Source organism: Cebidichthys violaceus, unplaced genomic scaffold (assembly GCF_023349555.1).
Source record: "Cebidichthys violaceus isolate CVI_PGR_0920_01 unplaced genomic scaffold, fCebVio1.0.p SCAF_12, whole genome shotgun sequence".
Classification (NCBI taxonomy): domain Eukaryota; kingdom Metazoa; phylum Chordata; class Actinopteri; order Perciformes; family Stichaeidae; genus Cebidichthys; species Cebidichthys violaceus.
Genome location: NW_027176285.1, coordinates 8,226,082 through 8,242,211, shown reverse-complemented (window position 1 = coordinate 8,242,211; position 16,130 = coordinate 8,226,082). Strand labels below are relative to the sequence as shown.

Sequence of the window (16,130 nt, the reverse complement as noted above, 5' to 3'; positions counted from 1 at the left end):
ATCTCAGGTCATGCCTCAGGTGATTGAAGTAAGAGCATGTGATGTAAAAAAAATCTTCAAATTCATGAAACAAAAACACATTTTTGCAACAAAATCAATAGTGCAGAATCAATTTTGGGAAAATAAAATGAAAAAATAATAGCTTCATTGCAAAACTGTGTCATGTCTGATGTAGCAAGCAACTTATTTTATTATAAGAAGCAAGTGTTGGTCCATAAAAAAGCTAATTCTCTAGAATAAACTGAAGCTGTGAAAATAGCATGATGCGTCTGTCGCGCTCACACATGAGTCTGTACGTACGGCACCGAACGCCCACTCCAGTGATGTGTTGAGGCGGATTGGCTGCTAAAGATACCAGCGCCCGTGTGCGCTCTGTGGTTGGCTGCGGCTCCCTGTGCCATTACGTTATGCTTACTCCACACACACAGGCAGCTGGAGAGAGGGAAGACGTAATGGTTTGATTCCCTGTGCATTTGCAATGGTCGTCGTCCTGACATTACTCGGCATATTCCTCAAACGGGAGGTGCAATGAAGGTACGTGATCAATTTGGAGGTCGTTTACGGCTCTGGATTCGCTTACGATGCAGATTTCTCTGAGATTTCCGCACGATGCTGCACCGAGAGGCAGGGAATACCTCCATCCTAATGTCAATTTACTGTGTTTGCGCGCACCAAGATGTAATTACATCAACAGGCTTTCGTTTAAATGCAGCATCCCCCGGTTCATTTTAACTTGTCAACCAGACATCTCCTCTCTGCTGCTCTTAAATATCTGTTGTTTTTTTTGTTTTTTTGTTTTATTTTCCCGGCGAGCTGGTAAGCCTGGGAATGCTTTTCCTGCATCTCCGGTCGTCCTGATAAACAGCAGGTACAGCGTGTAGCCTTTTATGTGCCTGCTTTGACCCCAGTGTGATAGTTCAGTGGACTAAATGCGCTGGAGCGACGTCCATTCATCGCCAGGCTTTTAATCCGGTCTAATGAGATAGAGACTGCGGTCAGCGAGGGAGTGAGTGCGGGGATGTTGAGGAGAGATTCACCTCTCTGGTCCGAGCTGTGTCAGGAGTCTCCTTCCTTCCACCTCTCTCCTTGTGGAGTGTGTGTCTATGTATGTGTGGATGTTTGTGTGCGCGCGCGCTGTAGCTGCAGCACAGGGAGGAAAAAGGTGATGATGCTGTCTGGCAGCTCGCGCTCAGGACGGATAACGATGGAGATGATGGCGATGATGTCATTGGTGCTCTTGTGGCGGCAGGTTTGTGGTGACAGTGGCGGTGAGAGGTGAGGTGGAAGCAGGACTGCCATAGCTGCCACAACCATCATCATCATCATCATCATCATGATTGAGTGACCTACTGTGTACACACACATTATGAAGAATAGGCTATATTCACGTATTGCAGTCATGCATGTATTCATGCATCACATAATTACATTAAAAGGTGCATGTCTCCATTTCGCAAATATAAATCAGAGTTGCAAATGCACTCACGTCCAAATACTTAACTTAAGCACTGTTTTGAATGTAGAACTATTTATACTGTGAGACCTTTCACTCCGCTACATTACTATTGTGATTTGTGTGGCAGGCTTGAGGGTTTCCCCAAACAGCTGCTGCAAGCTTAAAGCCAGCGACTCAGCTCTGGCTTGTCAGGTAGGCTTTTTTTAAATATCTAAATATCACACAGTATATGGAGTTAATGGAGGAGAACGTTTATCCAGGCCTGTGAAAGTGATGTTTTTATTTTGTTCCAGTAAGTTACTTCCACCAACTCCCCCTTTTCAAATACGCTGCATGTTTTGGAGTGATGCTACCCCTCCGTGTGTGTTTACATTCAGCATTGGGCATTGCAGGGTGAAAGTACTGTTATTTAGTGTATTGGCTTTTGTAAACACGTTTTCAAGCTTTGCGTGTTACTTCAAAATTACTAGAAAAAACATACAATCTGGCTGTACTCACATTTGCAAAACTCCCTCCACATCACTGCATGAAAAAATGTAATATATCTACAGCTGCAGTTACTGATTAATTTGAACTAACAGGGTTTTACATATAAAACCTACAGGGATCTCATAAATTTACTATTACTACTTGTCTGTTAAGGCCGCGATCACGACTCGACTTTCTAAACTCACCAAAAAGTATCTTTGATCAACAATAATTTAACACTGAACAGACATTCTTCACAACAAATAATCCATTTTTGATTGTAAGAATATTTTCTTAGCATCACACTTGTGTAAAATGTTGTGTGCAGTAGGTCAAGCACTTCAATACTGTTTGTCACATGGAAAACAAGAGTAGGTGCTTCACTCCTGCTGGACAGCGTAGCATCACTCCTTGCGTCGCGGGAAAACAAAATGGACGTGGTGTTTTATTGACTAATCTGGTTTAAATTGAAAAGCAGCTTTTCTGCCCCGGTGTTAGCTGAATTTTGTCAGCATACATCTCAAAACGGGACAGACTGCGGTACAGTATGTGCTATTGATGTCATTTCAATCATGGATGACTTGGTCTATGACATATACTGTATCTTCAAAATCCTCTTACCGTTTAATTTCCAATCCATCGTGGATGCAAATGCTCACAAATCTCTGATGAAGTTGTAAGATGCAGCACTGATGTAGCACAGCGGATCATGATTATTCCAAATGAGACTTAACTCACTTGGGGCAGTCTTTTAAAGTCGGCAAAGAAGTCGGAAGCTATAAAGAGAGTCCAGAGGGCACGGCAGAACACTGGTTGTGGTTGTAAAATAGTCCAGTCATGGTTTGTTATTGCAGGACAATCTCCACAGCAGTCTATATCCGTTTGTATTTCTGCACCAAAAGTGTTCTCCAGGCTGAATCCTCCCCTCGCCCCCTGCCTTTGGAGTGAACCGTATAAATCTGTTATTTTGCAGACACAAATCCAAACTTAGCTGGTAGCTTTCCCTGCTCATCTCTGAACATCAACTTGAGTAATGCCTCATTTGGATGAAATATAGCTTTTCTTCTCATCATTTTTTAGACAAACAACAAAAGCAGAGTTATGAGTTTATTTTTCAGTGGCGACGTCACACTCAAGTCTCAACAGTTAGGGAGCTGAATTCACTTTTCACGGTGGGAGTGACATTTCTAGTTGATGCCACAGAAAAAAAAGGGGGCCTATAAAATGTTTGAAGCTGCACAGTTGTTTACACTGAAAACCACTGACTGTTCGGTATATGTATATAGATGCCTATAAGTATATACATGGACTAGGGACAATATGTACCATGAGTTGATCAGAGATTTGGTCATACCAATCATACAGATGTAATTATCTACTCATAACATAGTGGATACTGTTACAAGTCAGTGAGCAGAACTACTTTATGGCAATATTGGATTCCCATAATTTAGTTTGCATTAATGTGATGAGGTGACCTGACTTTTAGTTGCTAGTATGAGTGAAACACTGGATCCCTAAATTCCCCATAATGCAACTGAACAGCATTTTTCATTAGAAACTCCTGCCTTTTAAATGCATATTGTTTGTCAAAGCCCACACTCCCAGTTTGTAATGCAGGATTATGAAATTACCTTAATGACATCATCAGAGTTATTTCACCAGAACCACAAAAAACAGTTTTCACAGGCTGTGGAGTACTTTTTACGATGAGTAATCTGAACTTCATGTGTAAAATTGTTTCCCTTTAAATTTTGAATTAAGTAGATGGACAGAAGTCACTCGATGTTGTTTTCTCTTTTGGTGTCAGACTGATTTTCAGTTCCAGTTAAACACTCCAGTCTCCACATGACCCATTTAGGCTCCATCGAGGCTCCCATATGGTTTCACTCGTCTGTGCTCATGCAATTTTTGAGATTTTGATCCTCAAAAACTAATTTAATGAGGTCAGATCACTGCGCCATACAAGGCCTGAACATGGCTGATTTGCCTCCCTTTTTTGGTTTATCTATTTAAATATGTGTGTCAGTAACATTTGCTGCTTTCCCCTATCGGTCTTTGTTTGTGTGCACATACTGGGGCTGGATTGTTTGCTGACCCGATGTTGGGAATCCGGCAGCAGTGTGAGAAATATCTCAATTATTTGGCCCAGACCTGACACTCAAAAGTGTGCAAAGTATAGTGTGTATACACATATAGAAAGTACAAAATAGTGTTCCCAGAGGTATATCTTCCAGCTGTAGCAAAAATATAAATGATACAAGAAAAAACTAAACAATGAACCACATGTGACATTTACTCTTGTCACTTGTTTGTTCGGGACTCCCTGTCCGCAGAGCTTACAGTGTGCTAATTGAAGTGACAGAGGGAACGCGTGCTGCTGGCTCAAAGCCAGATAAGACTGATTTCATGGCCAGACTGCAGCGTCTCCTCACATGGAGAATGCAGTAAGCATACCTTCTAGTGGCTCCACGCTCGTATGAGGGAGGCTGTATCTGAGTTGGGAGACTTTTTCGCAGCTGAACATCAGGTCAAGCTCACGCCACGGGCAAATAATTCAAGTTGGTATGCATCATGGTTTTACTGTGCACATAAAGCCGGAGGCGTATCATGATAAAGTGAGCTGCTTTTGGTAGATTCAACCAAAGACGAGATGCACAATGATGATGATGGAAAACATTAACTGCTTGTCTGTTTTTATATCACTGTAAATTAAATATTTTCAGGTTTTGGACTGTTGGTCAGACTAAACAAGCTTATTAAAAGATGGCACCTTGAGCTGCGATGATTATGACCCATCCAACAAACCATTCTATATTTAATGATAGATTTAACCTTTAAAAATCCATCCTGGCCGTCTCTCTGCAGCAGGGGCTTCCTCCTCCTTAACGTGACTCCACATATAGAGCCTCGTTCTTAAGGTTGCATAACGAATCCCTAAGCAGATGGGTGAGGTCAGATCACAGGGTGTTTGTGACAAGCCGGCGCGGAGCGCTGCCTTAAGAAGAGACGTGGCAGGACCCTGTGAATTCCATTGTTTTCCGCATAGAGTCGGGAACCACAGAGGGCTTGCATTATGCTCATGTCAGCTATTGATTCTGCAGGCTGGGGAACAACAGAAGGCATATTCTTTCATCGCTGTCCTCCCCCTCCCTCCTCCTCTCATCAGTATGCTCCAAGGAGCCGTGGCTCCCATCACGCCATCTTTGCTCCCTGTGTCTGGCCCGTCTTGTGGTCAGGCACACGTCCAACACACTTTTTCTTTACAAGACGAGTGCGCCAACTTTACGCTATAGTTTGCATGTTTCCACAGCACATAGGGAGGCAACATAGCATCCACGCCTTCGTATTTGACCCTCACAAGATGCGTGTTGTGCGGCTGAGACTCCTAACACATCCTCTGCGTGGATTATTTGTTTATCAAATTGTTTAAAATAATGCAGTGACTGAGAAATTGAAATTGCAGCGCTCTTTAGAGAGTGTCATTAATAGCAGCTTTTAGAGTCTGCTTCTGTCTAATTATCTCTAACCTCAAAGACTATTACAGAGCACTCTCAATAATGTGCTGCCCAGTGTCTCTTCCCTCTCATTCATTTTTCTCTCTTCACCCATACCAAGGGAGTCAATCTCCTTACACAGTTTACAGTATTATTGAGCAAAGGACTGGATGACATGGCTCACAGGGTCATATTATTAAAAATATTTCACCAATAATTTGTTGACAGGTGACCAGTTAAATAAATAATTAGAATGAAATGCTTGCATACAGCGCACACTGAATGTTTTATCAGTATGAAAATGGTGTGATGCTGTGGCCTTTACAGTCAGCACATCTCAATTGAATTAAGGTTTTCTTTTGGAAGAATGGTGTTTATATCTCCAAATATTCCAATTGTGGCTGACTGAATTTTGGGGAAATGTGTAGAAAATAATGCACATAAATATATATAACAAATCACATGTTTACACACTGGTGCCAACAGACAATGGACTCAATAGCAAGACTCTGAACACAGGGCAGATGAAATAAAATAGTCTTTACCAGAAAACAGGGTTTGGTAGAAAACAGGGTTCGGTAGATGGCAGTTCAGTCCAAAACTAGGCAACAGAATTCAAAAACAGCAGGCAAAAGGCTGAGTGTGAATATAATGAAGCAAGGTCTAAACCACACTAGGAAGTCATGGGGAATAAAACACTGGAACATAAACTATGAATAGCTAAGACAAACTGGTCCAGAAAAAGGGGAGCACACAGATATATACCCAATTAAAGGAGGGTGATAACGAGGGACAGGTGACAGAAGGGCTAACGAGGGACAGGTGAAAACAATCAGGGCGAGGGCAGGAAGTGAAGTATCTGAAACAAGAGAGGTGTATACCAAAATAAGACAGGAAATAATAACTGGAAACAAGGAAAACATAAAACTAAACGTCATCTAGATAGTTTGAAATGTGTGTCTCTGTGTGTGTGTGTGTGTGTGTGTGTGTGTACTCCACAGGCGGGGGCATCGTCCATGTGGGCGTCATGCTGTGGACTGCTGAACGAGGTGATGGGCACGGGCACGGTGCGGGCGCAGCAGCCAGGGTTCGGAGCAGGGGCGGGGCCCTTCCGCTTCGCCCCGAGTGCCGGGTACTCCACCTACCCCCCCACCAGCTCAGGGAGCGCCGGACAGCTGTGCAAGGCCTGCGGACTGGCCTTCTCTGTCTTCAGACGCAAGGTAAGCAAGAGTCGTAGGAGTGAAAGTGATGATGAGTTTGATAGTTGATTAAAGACAAAAAGAGAGATTTTTTTTTAATTTTGAGGTTAGGAAACTATATGTTTGGACTGCATGGTTTCACTGGAAACCTGCTTTAGTAATCCTTCGGAGTCTACATTTAGTCAGCTTTTTTTTCAGAATTATGTAATCCTTGTGTGCAGTTAGAGCAGGGACTCTTCCTCATGGTGCATTCAAGGAAACACTGACATTCATAATTACTGAGTCACTTGCTGAAGATGTTTTTAACAGCAAACAAACCTCTGAAATAATATCACAGTGTTTCACTCTGAAATACAAGAAGTATATTTGACATTATCACTTACATAATTTTGTTTCTCTTTCAGGGTTAAATCATTGTAATAGCTTATTTATTGATCCTTCATTTATACAGGATTGGTTGGCTGAGCAACGTCCTGTTAACAGTTAATAGAAATGAAATAGCAAGAAGAGACAGCCATTAATAGAACAGAATAACAGCCAGTAAATGAGACAAATGCTCAGATAAGGCAGGTACAAGATGTCAGTGATAAAAATAATACTTGTACTTTAGAATGTATCCTATACTTTATACGTCCACTCCACTTCATTTATCTATCAACTATGATAACTACCATTCAGATTAATATTTCTTTTGACACACCTTTGAAATACACTGTGTTGTTACAGCACAGCAAAGTAGTTAAAACTAGCTCCACCTCGAGCAGCTAAAACAGTAAAAGGCTGGTTACACATTGGTGCATCAGTATCAACAATCTAATGATATCATATATAATAATGTATCAGCCATATGGGCCTTTTTAAGTACATTTTGTTCATAATACAAGTAAAATAGTATTTTTTTAGTCTTGTACTGGTACTTTAAAATAAGCAAATATTCTGAGTACTTCTTCCACCACTGCTTTAAGTTGGTAGTTGACCTAAAAGCTTGTAGCGGTTTGTTTTGGAAAATGGTCGTCCACCACTGGAGGTAAATCAGACAGGAAAAAAAGTAAATTCACTGGCGTGTTCCTTTGAGAACATGCACCATTCATATTCATTCTGGCATTTGCAGGGTCTCTGCATAGCCGAACATGTCAGAGTTTAAAGGCAGAGTGTCTCCGTCTGCCAGTCAGACGCACTGAGACACTGATGAAAAAGCTTCCTCTCTGCTCGCTGCCTCAGATCGCTCTATCGCCATCCACACACCAGTTGCCTTTCTGACAGCAGGGCGATTTCCCTGGACACACACACACACACACACATTTGTGCGCGATATTTTCATTGTATGAAAAAATAACGCGCCGGGGGATTAACTACACATGACTGAAGAAAAGTATCTTTTGCCGTGCAAATGTGCTCTAGTCCGCCATAAGCACATTTGTGCACAAGTGATAAGAAAATGTTCACAGCCATGGCTGACCTGCTTTCCTGCCCATTTGAAGTGTCAATCTACTCAGCTGCTCTGTATCAGGAGACGCCGTTACGCCAGTAAAATGTCAAACATCACCAGGAGCTTCACAGATAGCTTATTTACCTTACTTTACTCGTCCCCAGAAAATAACTGAGCACACAGGATATGAGCCGATGTTTCAGATGGAACTTGGTGTTGCTGGTTTATACGTTTTCCCTTTGTCTAAGCAGCAGCCTGTAGGAAATACATAATTGTCAATATGGTTGTGAGGTTGAATATGAATCTGATTTAAAAAAAAAGCAAAATTAAATATTAGCTAATCAAACCAATGGTATGTTGCATCTTTTCACATCTGACAAAACTCTTCACACGTAAAATAAAAGCCTCAGTAATTCATATAGTTAGAGTTGAAGCATAATCGTTTTGTGAAACTAACAAAATACGATCATGTCATGATCCCACTGAATCCTATCTCATCTTGAACAAGCCCTACAACTATATTCTGCAAGTAAAAGCATGTGCTGATGGATTATTCTGCTGCAAATTAAGACAATGTTACTATCATTAGTACAAACAGCAGCTTCAGTGACTTCAGTTTCATCATTTGGCCCATTTTTCAAAGCTGAAATCGGTTAAACCATTTTCAGTAGATGGTTCATTTATTCATGGAGACTAAATAGTTGAATATGCTAACAGTCAGACATCAGGGCTTGTTCCGAAATGATGAAATATACAGTTTCCTGAATGATGTTGTTGATAAGAAGACAAAAGCACACCTGATCACATGACATCTGTCTTTGACTCTCTTCTCCCTCCAACAGCACATCTGCTGTGATTGTAAGAAGAGCTTCTGCGCCCTGTGCTCGGTGCTTCAGGAGAACCTGCGCTGCTGCATGACCTGCCACCTGCTGCGCGGCACGGCCTTCCAGAAGCCTCGGCTCATGCAGCTCCGAGTGAAAGACCTGCGCCAGTACCTGCTGCTGCGCAACATCTCCACCGACACATGCAGGGAGAAAGAGGACCTGGTGGACCTGGTGCTCTGTCATCAGGGGACGAGGGAATCCCCGAGACCGGTGGCGGAGAACGAGGACGAGGAGGAAGAGGACGAGGAAGACGAAGAGGACACGCATGAGGAGGAGGAAGAGGAGGAGGAAGAGGAGGAAGAAGATGAAGGGGGAGAAGACACAGACAGCCTGCACTCGCTCCCCCACTCGCGCGCCGCCTCGCCCCCCTCGGCCACACGCTCCGCCTCCGAACAGTCTGTGATCTCCGCCTCTCAGGGAGACGTGCTCAGCCCAAGTGGCAGCTCAGGAACCAGCAGCCAGGTGAGACGCACGGCTGATGTTCACCGTGTGTGTCTGCATGCAGCGCTAACACTGAGTACTGCGCGGCCACACACATCCTCTGATTTACATACGCCATACTTCCCCCAAATCTGTCCTCATTCTATCCAAGATAATTAATTTCAAAGGTGACGTGAGCTCGTCGTGTCAGTGTAACTGTTTCAAGTCAGGAGAAGACTTCCTGCCTTCAACTCCCTGACAAACATCTTTAGATGTTATTTCTTTCATTGTAATTCAATGCTTTATTCTTCCCTTTGTGCTGTCTTCTGTGTTTTTTATAGTCTTGTGTTGTTTTGCTCTGAATGAAGTGTTTCTCCTTGAAAATCTACTACATTTCAGTAAATTGTTTTCCCTTCATTGATATTATAAAAGCTCAGATTCTCAGTGCAGGTCCAATGTTCAGCAGAATGTATACGTGACAGCAGGAAACAGCTGTGTGAGCAGAGCCCTTGGACCAGCCAGCGATGCAGCTTAAGCCCTTTGCCTTTTTTAGGTCTGTTACATAGGCTGAGTCTGTTATGTAACGGCCACACCAGACAACAGAAACACCACAGTACATCCCTCCTCTCCGCCCTCAATAGATGATCTCTGGATCATGTCTTAGTTTGTGGCACATAAAGGCTTTCAGATTCTTGTGGGTTATTTCTTGTTCCAACCAAAGGTAAATGCGTGGGCATAAACTGCAAAAAGTCATAAAAAAAAAAAAAAAGCTAAATATTTGTAACAAATGACCTGTATTTATTGAAACATAAAAATCTGTCAAAATTATGTTCAACTAGATTTTAAATCAGAAATCTGATTATAAGACTAGCTTAACCTTTCTTGGATACATAGTTTCTGTAGAGAACTATTTTTCACCAATGCAACAAAACAACAACATGCAATGTTGTTTTCCTTGAACATAGTTTTCTTGAAATAACCAATTCCTCCTAGGATCAGTTACCTTGAAACAGGTTTATATTCTAATGTAATTGTTACTGGATAAGAAAGAATATGATAAAATCATCCTGAAATAAGATATTATAACTTTATTGAACCAACATTTCCGCAGTATATAGGACACATTTTTATGCAAAACCCAGGAGGTTGAGTTAACTTTTTGTTTTTCTCTTGAGGTATTGCAATGAGAGAAAAGGTGACCCATGACTGTCTATCACCAAGTATATTTTGATGAACATTTTCTATGCTTAAGATATCAAATCTACCAGCTTGTGCAGGCTTTACAGAAGTACGCACTCTCTGAGTGCTTTCTAGTACTTTCACTTTGTGCTCCAGAGAGGTTTGGCACTTTTTGCATGTGTCGGGGCGGCTGATCGTGTTTTTGTCTAGCCTGAGCTAAAGCATGACGTCTGGTTGAGGGCAGGCATCCAGCACCGCGACGCTGACGGATGCATTATTAACACATCTTCCTTCCAGGGAGATGATTGGTCTGCTGGAATATGCCGAAGCAGAGAGAGAGAGAGAGAGAGAGAGAGCGAGAGAGACAGAGGTCTTTAGGCACAGAAACAGAGTGCACTCCAGCATGATATCACACAGTTACAGCTCGTTTCAGCCCTTCACGCGCTCCCTTTTGTCAAGCAGATAAAAGAATAAAGAGACGATATCCTCTCTTCAAAGCGCGTAAATGGCTGAGATAACATTGAGCTATACACTCAAACCAAATGGAGTCTGCACTATTCTCTGCCTCCATTTACTCCCTTTTCATCCAGCAAATTCAAGACTTCCACTTTCAAAGAGAATAATGAACCGCTGGGTTGAGAGCAGCTCAGTCAGTGTTTAAACATCTCTATTCTTTCATTAGCTATCTGAACAGCTGTACTTTAAAGACTTAGATCGCAGAGAGATATGAAGTTGATTTTTATGGATAGTCATATGGAGCTAGAAGAAACTATGAGTTGTAATCAGGCACAGTGTATCTTGTGATAGTGTCAGGGAATGTAGGTGGTGATCATCTTGTTAACAAAACAAACAAATATTGGTCAATTCAGTATTTTCTGAGTTCAGCTGCCCCAAATCTTAAATTAGGAGGTTCTCTTAAACTTCTTGTAAACTACAGAATTCAAGGTTGTATTTTACACATCGCTCGACTTTGACACTGAATGCGTTTTGTTCAAACATCACAAGTTTTAGTTGGAGTGATTTGATATTAGGTGATTAAACATTAAAAGCATCAGTGAGTGAAATGCTGTTATGAGAATCTAAACCAACTTCAATTAACCTCAGCGTGTTGATTCCTACTCAAACAGGAGCAGGAGGATACTCCAACAGCGTCTCTCTTGAACCTGGAGCCCACTGACAATTTCATAGAGGTACAACACTTTGTGTTTTGCACATTTACAGTACTAAGTAGTGTTTACAGTAGAAGAACAGAGATCATTATAGACTGACAAGGCTTTCAGGGAATGCAGACTGTGTTATTGACCGCAGCTCTGTTTCCTGTGTGGATTGTAGGTCAGTCCGGCGACACAGAGGAGGATCAGGGCCTCGCTGTCTGATCTGGACAATGAAGAGGCGATAGAAAACCTCTCCGTCCGCCAGCTGAAAGAGATTCTCGCCAGGAACTTTGTCAATTACTCCGGCTGCTGTGAGAAGTGGGAGCTGCTGGAGAGAGTGCATCGACTCTACAGAGAAAATGAGCAGAACAGGAAGTCCAGTAAGAATGTTTTCCTTTTGGTATCTAAATTTCACATTTTGACCTTCCATGTTCTGTATCTGTATAATAATATAATTACTACCTTGTTTTCTCCTTTTCTTTCAGTGGAAAATGTGAGCATAACTGCAGGTAATTATTGTTTGATTACTAATATTTCACAGGTTAAAAACTATTGCCATTGCCTTTTAATGAGAACACTAATATTAACACATTTAATCTACATGCAAGTGCACTTAGCTTCCTCCTGTGATGTGATCTAAATGTTGAAAAGCAACAGTGCTTCAACATTGTTTTACATTTACTTTCCTGAACTAATGTATTTTCTTTATTACTGCCCATTCGTATCTATAAAGTGGTTGCATATCCTCCACCTCTCAGCAAAAGTGGAGTTGGAGGTAAGATGTTTTTATTAAAAGCCACTTTACCGCCCCTTTGCCATCTCCTCCATGACTACATTCTGTACATCGCACCAATCATTTGATATTTATAAAGCCATGCTGCAGTATTTGTACCCACTTGATCCTTTATATCATCCTGCATATCATCACATTATGGTCACTTGAGTCATTATCTCCTGCCTGGTTCAGTGTCTCCACATTCTGTCACTCATGTTTGGTCTCCAGCGGGCAGCATCATCTCATTGCATTCTGAAGGACGGACTCTCATGCTCTCATTAATGCACTCGCTCTAAGAGCTTTTACCTCTTGATGAGCCATCATATTACTTCAGCAGCAGCGTGTCTCCATCAGGTGTAATTACATTGTCGACCGTCCTAGAGGCTCTCTTGTTGACATTAAGGGCTTGAGGATCATATTAGCCCACTTAATAGTCAGACGTGTAGGGACAGCAGACAGGCTGCTGCAGCTCGACTGGCTTTTTCCCGTCACACGAGATGTGAGCAGCGGGAGACAGATTTAGGCCCGTTTAGCTATCAGCCAGCAATCAGACATTCAAGTCCTATAAACCAGTGCACTGACATCATTTGCTGTTGTGATTGTTTGCTTTGGTTTATATGGTCGCACCTAATAATAAGTAACAGATCTGTTATTGTGAACATTTAACATAGTTGCAAATGTCCAATCCACCTGATTGGAAGACAAATATTTCAATATTTATAACAATTATTGTTTTAGGCCATCTCTTTTCTTCCTCTAACTAAACCCTAAGTAAGTCACTAACTTAAGTTTCCATCAGTTTGTCACCACTCATCCACCAAACATAGATTTGTCTGACACTTGTCTTGTGCAATTAATATCGCCACTGTAGATTGATGTTTTATAATAGGGTTAAATTGATACATTTTTGTATTTATTCTCCATATTTGAGTTGAAAATGAATATTAGAAATATTAATTATCTTAGTCCCACAATGGGCCTTAATGTACTTATCTTAAGCTTGATTTCGGTTGTCAGAGGGAATGAGCCAGTTTTCAACACTACTACCTTATTGGTGTTACCACTAACTTATCACCACTTGAAATGGAAACAGTGTTTTAGGTTATTTCAAAGTGACACCTCACATGTGCAAGGTGTGCACAAGGTGAGTTGAGGAATTTGTTAGGTAGGGAGATAGAAGAGAGGATCCACTGCAAGTGAGCAAACAGTGGTGACTGATGTTGTTATGTTGATAATACCCAGACTGCAGCAGCTTCAGTTAGGTGCTGTTGGACTGTACAACATCTGTACAACATCAGCGAACTTCACAGTTTAACGATCCTGAAGAGAAGCATTGTAACAGAAAAATAACACTTTTTCTCTTATCCACAGATGGTGTCAAGGCTCAGCTGGCGGCTGATGAAAACTTGTGTCGCATCTGCATGGACGCCATCATCGACTGTGTGCTGCTGGAATGTGGTCACATGGTAACTTGCACCAAATGTGGAAAGAGGATGAGCGAGTGCCCCATCTGCAGGCAGTACGTAGTGCGGGCCGTGCACGTCTTCAAGTCTTAAAACTGTGCTCATCAGAGCGGCCCACAGGCGCACTTGTGTTCAGAGCCCTGAATTTATCACTGAGGATGAACTACTGTGCATGACGTCTCGCAGGGCCTAATGCTGCAGCAGGTCCGAGCAACTTCCCGGTCTTTGAAACCAAACTGTTGCCTCTAGACTACCATGGTTCCCCCCCATCCTCCCTTACTAACTCATGTTCCAGCCCCACTTCTCCTCCCTGTTGGACCATCATCAGCTGCACCGGGACACCCACTCTCTCTCTCTCTTTGGTCTGTTAAACACACAGCAGAAACCTATGCCACCACTTTCTGCTCTCCATTCTCTGTTTAGTTTGTACTCACAGGAGAGAAGAGGAAGTGGTCCCATGGATACTTGAAGAGGATCGGGTTGTTCTGTATGGTGAAGAGAAGCAGAAAAATATAAGATCCCAGGGTTAGAGTCAATATGGTTTACACAGTCATGCCACATGACGCCGTGTTATCTCCCCCAATGTTCTTTTAGGATGTGCAATATTTAAAAGAAGAGACTTACATGTGTTTTTATTAAATGTCTATTTGTTAATCCGAACACCACAAGCACCGGGTCATCTCGTCTCGCACACAAGAGGGTGCAAGGTGCCAAACGTCATGCCTTTTGATCGATATTTGGTTCAGATTTCTTGGTGTATTCATCTCATAACCAGCAAGCTTGGTGTGATAGTTTACTCTTTTTTTTCTCAAATGTACTTTAAGAAATAGGTGTGAAACATTTGAACACTTGCTGCGTAAAGGATGTGATTGTTTCCTCATCGAAAAATGAAGTGCACAGTTATGATTTCTGCCGAAGATACGAACAGTAACGAATGCCAAGCTATTGAGCATGAAGGTTCATTCGTCACCTTTGAAACAGCAGTTTGAGGGGGGAAAAATATCAAATCTGAACTCAAGGCCCACTTACTAGCTTACTAGCTTTTTTCCTGGCTTTCAAACTTCACAGGCTTCATCAGCAGATGGAGTTTCCTCGGTTATCATGGAGATGGGTCAGCCTCCGTGACCTAAGGTGGTCGTATATGACGTGGAGATCATTTATATGGCCTCATTCTTCTCCCGAGGAAGACCACGAGACAAGAAAAAGCTAGTATGTGGACCTTGAGTGAAGATTTTTTTTTAGCTTTTTTTTAAAAGACTCATCCCCTTTCATTTTAAAGAACTGCCACCAAGCAATTCCATTTAGTCTCCAAGTCTACCAAGTGTCTTTCTTTGATTGTGTTGTCCGTTAATGTGTCGATGATCTTAGGTAGGTGACCGGTGCTACTTTCTCTTTTCTGAGTGTAACATCAACATACCTTTTGACATGTTGTCAAGGCCTCCTTCCAAATGTCCATCACAGAGCGAGAGGCAGAGAAAGCCTGGTTTACTTTAACCTGTTATGCAAATGAAACACTTTGTTTTCTTGTCATGAGATCCAGTAAACTCAGATGTCACTAAAATATGTGTGTACAGTATGCCTGTGTTACTTTTAAAAAAAGAAGCTGAATTGCTGTTAAGTGAATCGCATAGATAGCTTATATTGTTGTTTACTTATAAGTCATTAAATGTATATTTTTCCATTTACTTGGGAGGCGACATGATTTAAAATTATAAGAAGATAAAATATACCGTTTTTTTAGAATGTATCTCTGCTGATTTTGGTCAGACGAGTTCCTCAGTCCTCTGATCACGTCACTCTCTCACCATTAAAGTTGCGTCAGTCATGGTCTCGCTTTCTAGCACTTTTTGTCGCCGTCTGCTTCAGATCTAAAACCGACACTGACACCATGCACTGTAACAAACACTGTAACTCTGTAAGTCTGTTTGTTGATGCTGCTGTTTCTCAAAGATGTCATTCATTGGGCAGCTACAGTATTATCAGAGTAGGAGGTTATCATGAGCACTCATAATCCTGGATCTTTATATTTTGGAATGTTGAACCTTTTTATTTTGGTAAACAAGAGAAAAAATGATTTATTAGATTCAATAAAATGCAGTACTACAAACCAGAAAGTAAAACCCTGCTCTTCATTTTGTAGTCGGCTTGATTTTGTTCTCCTACAGCCAACGTAGTGGTTGGAATACGGTTAATGTTCACTTATAAA

General features: G+C 41.8%; 1 protein-coding gene across 3 annotated transcripts; it reads left to right on the top strand.

Moving 5' to 3' along the window:
- The first annotated feature begins 437 nt into the window (after positions 1-437).
- Positions 438-16,056, top strand: rnf34b (ring finger protein 34b). Of its 3 annotated transcripts, XM_068706139.1 has the most exons (9): positions 438-534; positions 1,584-1,648; positions 6,423-6,641; positions 8,892-9,395; positions 11,660-11,722; positions 11,865-12,066; positions 12,172-12,195; positions 12,420-12,461; positions 13,833-16,056. In XM_068706139.1, the coding sequence occupies exons 3-9, from the start codon at positions 6,438-6,440 to the stop codon at positions 14,015-14,017; spliced, it is 1,224 nt and encodes a 407-aa protein (XP_068562240.1). In that variant the 5' UTR covers positions 438-534; positions 1,584-1,648; positions 6,423-6,437; the 3' UTR covers positions 14,018-16,056. The 3 variants fall into 3 exon arrangements, with proteins under 3 accessions (XP_068562240.1, XP_068562239.1, XP_068562242.1); XM_068706138.1 differs by lacking the exon at positions 1,584-1,648; XM_068706141.1 differs by lacking the exons at positions 1,584-1,648; positions 12,420-12,461.
- Positions 16,057-16,130: the final 74 nt, after the last annotated feature.